This window comes from Rhinolophus sinicus, chromosome 4 (genome assembly GCF_057876585.1).
Source record: "Rhinolophus sinicus isolate RSI-liver-muscle chromosome 4, RSI-T2T, whole genome shotgun sequence".
NCBI classification, from domain to species: Eukaryota; Metazoa; Chordata; class Mammalia; order Chiroptera; family Rhinolophidae; genus Rhinolophus; species Rhinolophus sinicus.
The window spans coordinates 29,240,007-29,252,975 of record NC_142504.1 but is presented as its reverse complement, the minus strand read 5'-3'; the positions used below and the strand labels follow the sequence as shown (position 1 = coordinate 29,252,975).

Here is a 12,969-nt window from a genome sequence, read left to right as displayed (position 1 = left end):
TATAAATTCTCTTCCCTTATAAACTGTATATTGAGTTGACATGACATGTAGGAAATAGAGTCATTTGAATTGAGTTACTTGTTACTACTTATCAGTTTCTAGTGAACCATATAATAACTAAAGGGCAGAAGTAAGAAGGAAACACTGCAAAGGTTCTGATGATGGCTTATATTTAATAATGCTTCTTTGAATAATAGAATAATAAATGATAAAGCTATACCGCTGACTTCCTGCATGTACTTGAGCATGATTCTATGTATATACCTGCAGGTTACTATGTATTTACAAAGACACTTCCTCAAAGAGTCCATTGACTTCTACTTAATAAAAACACACATTACCGAAGCTCACTAGAGGAAAGGCACTTTGCCTGTCTTTAACCCAAAGATATGATTACCTTATTGCCTTGAAGTCCTTTCGGGCCTGGATCCCCTGGAGGTCCACTCATGCCCTGCTCCAAGACGAAAACCAAGAATTAGTTCTGTGTACAAAAGGCCCACCAGGAATGAATCCTTCATTAGGGTCCCTAGAGATCCTGGAGTTAGAAGTCAGACTACGTATATAACTCAGTTTAGTAGTGGTAACATGGGATTGAGAAATGGAATGAGATAAAATTCCTCGTGTCAAATACATAGCATCTAGAATAGTACTTAAGCTGAGAGCAAATATTTATTAATGAGACGTTTGTTTTCTAAACCTGTGTTTCCGACTGTATTCCTGTACTGGACCCCCGTTTTGAACGATTTCTAATAAACAGCTTTTAAAAATACATATATCTAAAGCATATATAACTGAACGTTGGAGCTTTTAGGGACTCGGCAAGTGGGCAAAGGGATTTTTTTAAAGCTCCCTAGGTGATTCTAGTCCAGACTTAGATTTGGTTTTAGCCTCCTTACCTGAAGGCCTCTGGGTCCCTTTGGTCCATATGGTCCTGGGGATCCCTGTGGAATAATATTAATGGTAAGTCACTAGAAATATCCATCGTCAAGGTGCAATGATTTTAGGTGAAAGAGGAGGTAATATGTTCTCAGTAATGATGTCTTCCCAAGTTATCCAAATACCAATGCCAGTGGATTCATGGTTAATGAAATAATTCTAATTAACAAGCCACATGGGGGTCAAACTTTCCTTTAACAAATAAACTCCATGAAAACACAATTTTACAAGTATGTTCTTGGCCTATATACTGACATTTTGATTAGAGTAAAGGATTTCTTAAGATTCCTTTGAAAGCAGTAAACTTGATGGGATACTGCTTTCTTCCAACAAGGTAATGTCAGTTAAATTAACAATTTAGTGAGTTTCCCAATGTCTAAATCACCGTTTCACCCATCTTCAAGGCACGGGACTTGGCAAAACTCTATTTGTACTCAACACTCTTCTAGTAGACAATATTTCAGCATGTTCCATGGCTAGGAAATGCTTTAAAGTCTACTTTTATGACAGTATAATATAGTCTAGTCTCTCTTTTCTCAGATTTCCACTTTTTTTCCCTGCTTTTGTTCTATTCTATATGTGTCCCTTCACACAGAGGCAACTCCTGTTAGTATATTTTCATCCAATTTTATTTCCAATAGATTTTTCTTCAAATAATTTGACCAAAGTGTATGCACAATTTTGTGTCCCACCTATTTGGTCTTCCATTGTATCAAAAATATTTTTTTATGTCATCAATGACTCTCAGTAAACTGAATAATATTCAAGAATATAAATCTATCATGATTTACTTACTCATTTGCCTATTTTGGACATTTACATTGTTTCTGATGATTACTATTTTAAATAATATTATAATGAATAACTTTGTGTATAAATGTTTGTCCAACATCTGATTCATTCTGATAGATAATTTCCTAGAAGAGAATGACTGATGCACAGACAAGCAAAAAGCACATTTAAGATTCTCTTTCATTCTCTTTTGTCTCTCACACCATGTATGTAAAGAAAACACGAAACTTTCTTCCATGAAGTTTGTTCAGATTTCCATTCTCACTACCTGAGTAGAGAGAACACATCTTCATCTTATAGAATCCCCCTCATCACGTACCGTGTTTCCCCGAAAATAAGACCTAGTCAGACAAACAGCTCTAATGCGTCTTTTGGAGCAAAAATTAATATAAAACCCAATATTATTATATATCGTATCATATCATATCATATTATACCCAGTCTTATATTACAGTAAAATAAGACCAGGTCTTATATTAAATTTTACTCCAAAAGACACATTAGAGCTGATTGTCCGGGTAGGTCTTATTTTGGGGGAAACACGGTGGTATTATATATTATTTCACTGTTTTCTAATTTGATAGGTGAAATAATGGTTTAATTTTTTAATTTCACTTATCTGATTGCTAATGTATTTGGATATTTTTTTCATTCATTAGCCATTTATATTTCCTTTTTTGTGTCTTTATGTTCTTGGTATGTTTTACTTATGAACTTGCATGAACTCTTCATGTCAAGGACGCGATATTTCACTGACTCTAGACATGCATTTTTCAGATTTTTACATCTCTGACATTGAGATACATCTCTGACAATCAATTGTATCTTTATAATTGGCAGCATTTTTTCTTTCTTTTTGGCATAGAATATAATAGGGCATTTAACAATCCTTGGCATCTAAGTCATTGAAATATGATATTAACTTTTTGTCAGCCATTTTTGTTTCAAATAGTTTTCCCAGTTATTGTTTGACTTTCATTTTTGTTCTATTCTACTTTGTCCCTTCTTCTGTATTTTCAAGTCCAAGTCCATCTCCCATTTTCAAAGATCCTCCAGGAAGAATCCATTCATTCTCACACTTTTCATTTTCCCAGAGATAATTACCAAGCCTACATTTTTTCAGATCCACCTGACTTTTAACTGCACAGTAGTTTAAAATCTTTCAGAAAATCTCAAACTATTTAAAGTGTTTAGTTACATGAGCCACTGTCATTATCTTATCCTCTTCTTTTCACCTCCTGCCTCATTTTCTCCCCTTGACTCTCTCCTATAATTAAAATAGACGTATTGAAAGAGTTTGGTATCTTAGTGGCAAGCTGTTAATAGTTCTTAACTACAAAGAAAACTATTCACTTTTACAGTGTACCTTTTTGACCTTTATTGTTATGCTTCAAATGTGCTCTCTATGTATTTCTCGCCCGTTAAGGAACTCCTCAACCTATTTAATATTATCTCCAGTTTAAATGCTTTACTCATATTTATTTTTTAATGCAAGGTAAATACCTACCCAACCGTCTGTGACTTGCTGCAGTTTCAAAATTTCAAACCCCTTTCTATGTCTAGTTCTGCCACATTATTTATAACTATTTCATTAACTTATGTCACAGAGGTCTTCACTCTACTTTGCAAACTGCTTGTTCTCAGTGTTTACATCTGGAAAACAATTTTACTTTGACCCAATTGGAACTTGAATTGAATTTGCTGGTTAAATTATTCTTTTCACCATAACATTCAATAGGCCTAGACTCAAAGTTTAGGGTGCCACAAAGCAAAGTCTTAATGGTCCATAAGAAAGGCATTTGAGGATGCTATTAACTAAAGTTAGGTATGTGTGGCTTTATTTTCTGCTTTATGTTTAAGTGATGTGAAAATTGAGCCAATGACTCTCCAAGTCCAGTAGTGAGATCAATATAATGCATCCCAGGAATTTTCTCTTAAGGAAACTCAGCCCCAAAGTATTACAACTTTATAGCATTTTAAAAACATGTCCCTTACTTTGTCACCTTTTATTCCTGGTTTACCACATTCTCCGAGTTCACCCTAAAAAATAAGTAAATAAGACAACATTTGCAGTCATTCAGTGTTATGATTTTCTTTTAAAGATCCCAGTAGAATTTTGTGACATATAAGCACTATGATGGATTACATCCAGTTTTATCCTCAAGTCTGTGGGTTGTTTGGGCATTGAACTCTGAAAAATGTTATCAATGAGTCATCCTTAACTTGACAGAGTCAAATCAGTGATGCCACCTAATAAGGCTTAACATTTTTGAGAGATGGATGAAAATGAAAAGGCAACAAGCTAAGGTTTACTGAGCATCTACCACATATTATATGCCCTTTGCATATGTGATTTAATTGAATCCACGTTACAGCCCAGTGAGATCAGTTTTACAATTCTCGTTTTATCGATGAGAAACCTTAAGCTCAGCAAGATAACTTCCCTCCAGTGAGGTCTGAACCCAGATCAACTCAGACTCAGAGTCCCTGTTGTTTCCACGACACCATGCTCCAGCCCGAGTACCAACTTGGATCAAGTAGTAGTGTGTGCCTAGAAAAGTGTAGGAGAGAGGTCCTGAGGCCATGTCATGACTTGGTAGGAAAGGGACCCATGATGCATGAGCATGGTCTACTGTCAGAGAGAGAGTGGTATTTTCCGTCATCATTCTCCACTATCCTGCCTTTCCTGGAATATTAATGAAAAAACTAACACTTAAATTATGTTTCCCAATTTATTAGTAATGTTATTTTACAGACATTATCTCAGTTAATCTGGCATTAGCTATCTAGGTAGATAGTATTAGCTCAAGTTTACAGACTGCAAATTTGTGATTCAAAAAGGTTAAGTAACTTGCTGAGATAGAATGAGAATTGGGACTTCTAAATACTAATCCATTAAATCAGACTGCTAAGACTTTTAATCATTAAACTAAAATGTAACGAAGTCAACTAGAATAACAGCTAAAGTTAGCATTTCAAAGTGCTTTCATACATATATTTATGCTGAGCCTCAAAGCAGTTCATATTTTTAAGATAAGGCAACTCAACGGGAGAGGTTAAGTGATTCACTTAAATTATATGCTAGCCTGTAACTCCTCGTCCAGTGCCCTCACTACTAGTTTCTGCGTCTGCCGCTGTTTTATTTTCTCTGCCACTGTTTTATTTTCTCTGTGCTGCTCTAACACATGCTACTTGAAGTGCCACGCCCCAACTACATAAGGAACTTACACTAAAATATACATCCGTGTCCTGCTTCCTTCATCAAGGAAGTCTCACTATGAAAATAAATGTCAGCTGAACTAAACAGCATACTTAGTGATATAGTGGATTTATATTCTGGTGCAAGTTTTATCTCATAACTAAGTAGCAACAAACAGTTCACAGATTGACAGCCAGCCTGCAGACCACACTTTGAATGGCCCTGCTCTAAGAAGGGAAATCACAATTGAAACCACCAACTATGGATGCAAGGTATATGCCAAAGTCTTTACATTATTGCTAATCCCTACCTCAGCCTTGCAAGGTATATATATCTATATCTATATCTATATCTATATCTATATCTATATCTATATCTATATCTATATCTATATCTATATCTATATCTATATCTATATCTATATCTCCATTCAGACATAAGGAAAATCAGGCTCAGGCTCAGAGAGATTAAGTAACTTGCCCATGACCACAAGCTTGAGTCTGTTAGACTCTCATGTCCATGTCCTCCATTAGCCACCCAGAGCTGAACAAGGCCCATGGTTACGGTTTGCAAGTCACTTTCCACTAACTTGACACTTTTGCCTAGGTTGCTGCATGGTGTATGGCTGGCTTCAGAGCAGGAAAGAGGGAGGTGTAATTCTTAGATGCAGCTATGCCTCTGTTCAAAAGCAATCTGTTCTCTCTCCACATTATATTGTGAGTCAAAATGACCCAGGAAAAACTGAGTTTTCACTTAGAACAAATTGAACATTTATTTCTGAATGCAAACGGAAAATGACTCTTGAAGAATCAATTAGAAAGCAATTAATTTAAAAAGGTTGGGTAGGAATAAAATGAGTCAGCCACTAAAATACACAACAGAAAAGTACCATAAATGCACTCAAAATTATTTTGGCTAGAATTCACATTCCATTTGTCCAGACAGATTTGTTAGCTATAGAGTCCTGAGGAACAGCACTTGTTTGGGGGTTGGGGGGGTGAGAGGACAGATTTCCATCAAAGAAAATATTGTACTCATGTTATTTGCTTCTGCAAAGGCATTTTCTTTTTTGGTGGGTTCATTAATCCCTGTGGCATAGTCACAATTACACAGTTCCAGAGAGCAAGTGCTTCAGAAAGCTATGAACAGATTAGCTCTGTTCCCAGACTCTGACTTCTGATGCTGCTACTCCTAGCAAAACTCTGGTTTGAATGTCAGTGGTTCAGGGTCACTTTGCTCTGTCAACCTTGTATGTTCCAAATGAGAACTCTTCTAGTGAACCTGTAATTCTCCAGAAGGTTAAATGAATCTTTTCCAAAATATATAGTAGTATATATGGAGCTTCCTGGTGTTCATAATTAGCTCATTGTATAAATCAAGATAGTGTAGGGAGGCATCCATAACTTATCTTGATTATATATAGGACAATTTTACAGTTATGGAACTTTTTATACTTTCCCATAATTGTCATTTATTCCCCGTCTCTTCCTCATAGCACCTTACCTTTACAGACCAGCAAACAGTTTACAATATATTGTCACATCCATTATTCCATTTGATTCTCCCTCCACCCTGTAAGTTAGGGAGGCCTGTATTAATCCAGTTTTATATGCGTGATGAAATAGACACTCCAAGAAGTTGAGTTGACCAGGTTCTTATGGCGGAGGGCAGAATCATGGCATTTCTCACACTCATTGTCTTCTAGGCCTAACATTTCCAGTGATTGGGGGCTATATGTGTTTGCCTGTATGAAAGTTCACCCCTAATATTTGCAGGGCCAGGGAAGAGTGCAAACAGTGGCCCACATACCATGTATCCAAATAGTTGAAAGTTATGAATCAAGTTAATGAACTAGTCATGTTCTAGCTTCCTTTCTTGATAAATATACCTTCAAAAGGAATTTGGAAAAAATCAAAGAGTTTTGGGATTCCTGAGAGGTCCACGTGGAAGTACAGCCCCGTGCCCACAGCCTAGAGCCCAGCCCTCACTTCACTTCCCACCTCCAGCTCCTTCCACAAGAGGCGCTCTGAGTGTGTTTACGTGAAGGTGCCTCAGGTAGCACAACAAAGCTCCCTCCAAGGCCCACTCCCGCCCTCACAGCTAAAGTTTGGCTTCCCTTCAGGCCTGGGAAGAAGATGGAATTGGGAAAGAGGTTTGTGTATGGCTTCAAAGCAGGCTTACACCATTTTGCAGGGACTCCCGGGGTCTTGGTTACCCAAAGCATGATCTAGACCAAAGGGGCACAGGCCTTTTGCCCTGCAAATCCTGGCTCCATGGAGTGGGGGAGGGCAGGGGCAGAAGAAACTCAGAGGACCCTGTCAAGTGCAAGCCTCTTGCCCAGGTCTGAGGCTGGTACCACTTGTAGGACAGAATGGATGACAGGGACATGTGCTGATTTCAGACAGAAAATCTGATACTAGAACTGTGGCATAGTTTTATTTATAAACCACTGAACACTCTCCAAGGTTCCTGAGCCCCTGGCCAACTCGTTGACTTCTTTTGAATCAGTCTGTTAATTTCTTTTGAAGTAGTTTGATCAGTTCCCTAATTTATAATTTGCAAATAGTCTACCAACCTCTTCCTTTTGTTTGTTTGTCAAATTTACATCCCCCTGCAATCTCCACCCAGACAGATGCACAACTGAATGAAGCCAGTTGTTCTACACTGTGTAACCAGCATAATCCTCTTCCCCCAGGGAGAGGGCTCGGTGTTCCGGTTGTATAGGAAGTGAAAACCGAAGCAGCAAACTAATTGCAGTACTTCTGCATCAGTTTGTATACAGAAACTTTTAGTCTGGGTACCTGTGCTGCACAGCTGTGAAACTGGGGTTCTCTACTCACATTTGCCGAGCTGAGGCTGGGTATGCTTACTCTCAATAATCTCAGCGCACCTTCCACCCCTTAAAACACACACCCATATGTTAGAGGGAAGAGTATATTTAGAATTTAGGGACTCTAAACTCACAAAAATAAAGGAAAATAACTTTTATTCAGTATATAAATGCAGTCATGTTTCTATTTTTCTTTCTGGAATGCTGGTCTATTTGTTATTACAAACTTACCTTCTCACCCTTGTAACCAGGAATTCCCTAATGGAAAAAAGAAAAGTAAAATATGACATTAGAAGGCATAGTTGGGGGAAGCATGTGATGTTTTTCACTTATAACATATAACAAAAACATATCTGTACAGTGTTGGAAAATAAGACCATATATGTGAACTAATTCACTGTGCTTTGAGCTTAGAGAATGTGTATTTACTAGAACCTGTTTTTCACTTTATGACATTCTATTCTCATTTCCGGGTATTTTTTTTCAAACCCACTTTCTTGCCCCTTGGCCTGAAGCTGAAGGAGAGACTATACACTGAAACTCATTGTAGAAGTGAAGACCTATCGTGTTCCTTTCAAAATTGTTGTATGGACTTTTAAATGATGCGCTATCATAGCTGAGAAGGTTTCAGAGAGACTGGTAGAGAAACTGGCTTGGAAAATGAGCTAAGATAATGGCCTTTAAGATGTACACAAATATTTATATCCATTACGATCCTCCTTTCAAATTTGGTCTAGAATATAAACATCAAGGATATGAATGGTTCCTTTATCAACCCTAATGAGCCAGTGACCTTTAAGTTACTATATTTTATCTCATGCTAAATAAGGGGCCGGTGCTTCTGTTCCTTCTGTTCCTCTTCTGCGTCACTCTGGGGAATGCTGCACAGCCCTCATCATTGTGTCGCTGCTCATAAGCACTTTAAATAATACAATACTGAATATTAAATGGACTGGGAATTTACCAACTTTAAGCAACAGCACTCTTTTTCAAATAGGATTTCATACAACTGTAGTTTTCAAGTATGAAAATAGAATTGTAAGACATGTTTTAAGTGGGCTGGAGAAAGCAGTGGAATAAACAAGCTATTCTTGCAGTGACGTGAGTCAGACTACAAAATTTTGTTCTGTATGTGACTTTTTTACAAAAGGTAAAAAGGAAAACTTCAGGGAGGAAATAACACTTCTTTCCAAATGGGTGGTCGCTGAGACATAGAAGATAAAAATAGAACTAGTCCAAGACAATATTGCTACAGTTTAACCCATTTTTTGAAACATTTATTCACATAAATGGTTTAAATTTTAGTATCATGCTTAAAATTAAGGACAACATTATAAATAGTAAAATTAGGGTTCTCTATTAAAACAAGTCATGTGAGCAGTGCTAAGGATGCTAGACTTCCAATCTCAGGAAACTTGGGGTACGATCCACCGCTTACAACACACAACATTTAAAATTCTGTCATTACTTTATGTTAAGAGTTAACATTGTATTTAGGAAGGAACCAATACAGTTTACAAGTTTATTACTTTTTATAGTATTCTGTTCTCTTTTTTTCCTGCTTTCTTTTCTGAAATCTCTGGTAAATTTATTTGGTTGCTATCAGCTCCCTACCTTCTTTCCTCCCTCCCTCCCTCCCTTGCTCCCTTCCTTCTTCCTTTCATGGCATATTAATTATTAATTTTTAAATATTCAAATTTAAAATACCCAAAACTGCACTCGTCTGTCTCTGCCAAATTTATTTCTGATTTTCCTACTTTCATTAATGGTACCAATGGTATTTCAAATCACTCAGGATCAAAAGTTTATAATCATCTTTTCTCTCCACTTGCCCCTTATATTCCTTTAACTCAACGAATTAAAATTCTCCAACAGCTTCCACTGCACTTAGTTTTAAATTTACTCTCCTTACCCTAACCAACCAAGCCCTATGGGATCCAGCCCCTGCCTACCTCTGTAGTCTCGTCTCCCACGGTTCTTCCTCCAGTTCTGACTTTCTTTCCACTTCCTGAGCCTGCCATGCTTGTTTCCACCTCAAAGCATTTGTCCCTGCTGCTCTTTCTGCCTAGAACACCCTCGTGAACTTGATTTATATTTTCATAACACTTCTCATTTACTGCGAATCGTATTCATTGGTTTGCCTATGTATTGCCTCCCCCTGCAAGAACACTTTATAAAAGAGGGACCATCTGCCTTGCTCACTCCTGGATCCCAGGGCCCAACAGTGAAAGTGCTCAATAAATATTTGTTGAATATATGAGTTAGAGTTAGTCATCACATCCTATCTTTTCTACCCTTTCATGGTTCTCACAGTGTTCTCCTTTCTATCATGTCATCAGTACAGCCCAATTCTGTTCAGTATAACGTGAGCCTCAAATGCGAGCCACGAGTGTAATTTTAAATTCCCTAACATCCATATTAGAAACCAATGATGCACACGTGAAATTAAGTTTTAATAATATATTGTATTAATCTGAATAGGTCCAAAATACTATCATTTCGACATGTAATCAATATAAAACATTATCAGTGAGATAGGTTACATCTATTTTTTTTTTTTCGGACACTAAGTCATCCAACTCTAGTGTGCTATTTCATTGCTACAGCACCCCTCAATTCAGCCTAGCCGTGTTGCAGCTGCTCGGTAAGCATATATGGCTCAAGGCTTTCATATTGGCCAGAGTGGCTCTAGCCCATGTCCGTTATCTCTCACATAGGCTATAGCAGCAAACCTTCTAAATGCTCTTTCCTTTTGCTTGTTCCCACTTCAGATCCTCTTTTAGAGCCACATCAGATTAATCTCCCAATACCCAGCCCTTGGGTCATCGGCAGCATCTAATATCTGTGGGGTGGGGGCTCTGCCCATCACCTAGCAAAGCCCAGACCTCACAGCCCACATTCAGTACCCATTATGACCTTCGGGCTGTGTCTGACGGCACTCTTCCCCAGCACCCTGTCTCACCTTTCCCCTGCAGTGCTGTCCCCAGGTTGCTGCTCATGGCACCCTGCACCTGGAGTGCCTGGTCCCTTCCGTCTTCCTGTGCTGTCCTTTCCTGTCACAATCCTACACTCTCCAGGGGCCATCCCGTACAACCTACCCTGGCAACTCTAATCTCTGAACACCCAGAATATTTTGTGCATACAGTTTTTACAATGTTCTGACACTCTGCTTCATATCATAGCTATTCTAAATATCTTCTCTCCCCTATGAGATAAACTTTTCAAAAAGGTAAATGCTTTGTCTTAGTTTCCTTTGCACCTAACAGGATGCTTTATATGTGGAAGATATCTAAGAAATGTTTCCTGAATGAATAATACAGATTTCTGAATGAATTTTCATTGAAATGATCAAACTTTGTATCAGACTTTTTCATGAAATTGACTACAAACACCAAAAGGAAAGTTTTAAAAACCTTTGGGTCTGAGTCCTGGGCTTTCATCTAAGGGGACCAACAGAGGAGAACTGTAACATGGCCTCCTTTTTATTTCCTGTCCACTTCTCTGCTATGCACTACACTACTGCAATTCCCCAGAAAAATGCAAAAGAAAAAAATTTCTGTAATTATTTCTTAGGAAATCTCAGACATATTCTAATTTTAGAGATAATAAATCAACAAGAATGATCTCTTTCTTTTGGTCTGTAGAATTGGATTTACAAAGCATCATTTAGATTATGTAATTTTATGCTTCCAGAATTTTAATTTACTCTTTACTGGGGAAAAAAAAAACCCACAAGAACTGAAATAAAATATTTTTCTTCGTTGAGCCTTTCACAAGTCTCAAATTCAGTGTCAGGGAATGTCATGTGGTTGACCACTTGTCCTGTTGAGCAGAGTATTTTCTCCTTAATTTCTACTACTAAGATCACATCTGTTTGATTGCCTAAGCCATCACAAACACATGCAGATAGAAATCATTTTTGCACTTGTACTACAGGGGTCAAAATGATACATTACAGAAACTTAGCATCTTAGATTACTTTCTTAGGAAGGCATTCCAGTTGTGTACATACCCCTGGGCCTTTTTCTCCAGGTTCCCCTTTTTGAGCATCACCCTGTGACAAACAAAAAACTCAAGTCAGATTCCACAGCCCTGATGAGGGACTGATTGCTCCATCAAATGCATTCTTCAGAATTCCCAGATTAATGAATTAACCCAATGGGGAAGGCTCTTTGGCCTTTCTCACTGGCATTTTCACCGTGCAGTCAAGGGAGAAAAACAGCAGCTCAGATAGACGTGGCCATTTGGAGTAAAGCCAGACATAGAGGGTGCAGGACCCAGGTACATTTCACAGCTTGGGCCCGTCTTGCATGGCAGGTTAACAACACGGTCGTTGTTCTCAGATATAGCGTTGTACCCACTGGGAAGCAGCCACTCTGGCTTTCCTCCAGGGGGTTTTGGAATGTTTTCCAAAATGTCCCGAAGAGTGATTGCTTGATTTCAGCAAGACTTAGGAAAATATATTATGTGGCACAAAATTGCAAGCCAAATAAATGAAATGTGAACATCAACTTATAACAGGTATTCAACAAAACAAAAAGAAGACATGATGGCATGAATTTGGCCTAACATAAAGTGAGTGAGGATAGAGGGGTGTGTGTGTGTGTGTGTGTGTGTGTGTGTGTGTGTGTGTGTGTGTGTGTGTGTTGTAAAGCCACCCAAGGATACTTTACATTCACTTTCTTTGACAAGCAGGCAACTGGCAAAAACACCTCCATGAATCTAACTTATTATGTTTTTAATTATTTCCCTAAATATATTCTCAGAAATGAACTCTTGGGTCCAAATTTTGAATTTTTGAAGTCTCTTATATAGTACCTAATTGCTTTCCAAAATGTTTATGCCAAGTTACCTTTGCAATGAAGAGCAGTTTCACCATATTGTTGTCATTAGTTATTATTATTTTAATATTGCTGTGTTAACTAATATAAAAAAGAAACGTTTTTAAAAATTTGAATTACAGAAAAAAAAAGACTAGGTGAACTATAAAGTTGCTCTTGCCCTTCCCCCCAAAAAAACAACAACCTAACAACCTAGACTCCAAAGTTTCTACAGTGTGAATAGTTAGTATTAAAAGGTACGGTCATTATCTCTATTTAAATTTCATTCATTATCTAGTGAAATTAAATATTTTTCTATTTCTTTATTTACTGGTTTTATTTCCTCTCTTGAAAACTGTTTGTGTCCTTTGACCATTTAATTATTAGAGGCT

General features: G+C 37.6%; 1 protein-coding gene across 1 annotated transcript in view; it reads right to left on the bottom strand.

Moving 5' to 3' along the window:
- Window positions 1-12,969, bottom strand: part of COL28A1 (collagen type XXVIII alpha 1 chain) — a 152,582-nt gene that overhangs the window by 124,789 nt on the left and 14,824 nt on the right. The window contains exons 7-11 of the mRNA XM_019729778.3: window positions 11,770-11,811; window positions 7,989-8,015; window positions 3,724-3,768; window positions 897-941; window positions 398-451 (exon numbers count right to left, since the gene is read on the bottom strand). Coding sequence (XP_019585337.3) covers window positions 398-451; window positions 897-941; window positions 3,724-3,768; window positions 7,989-8,015; window positions 11,770-11,811 — 213 coding nt within the window. The remainder of the gene's footprint in view (window positions 1-397; window positions 452-896; window positions 942-3,723; window positions 3,769-7,988; window positions 8,016-11,769; window positions 11,812-12,969) is intronic.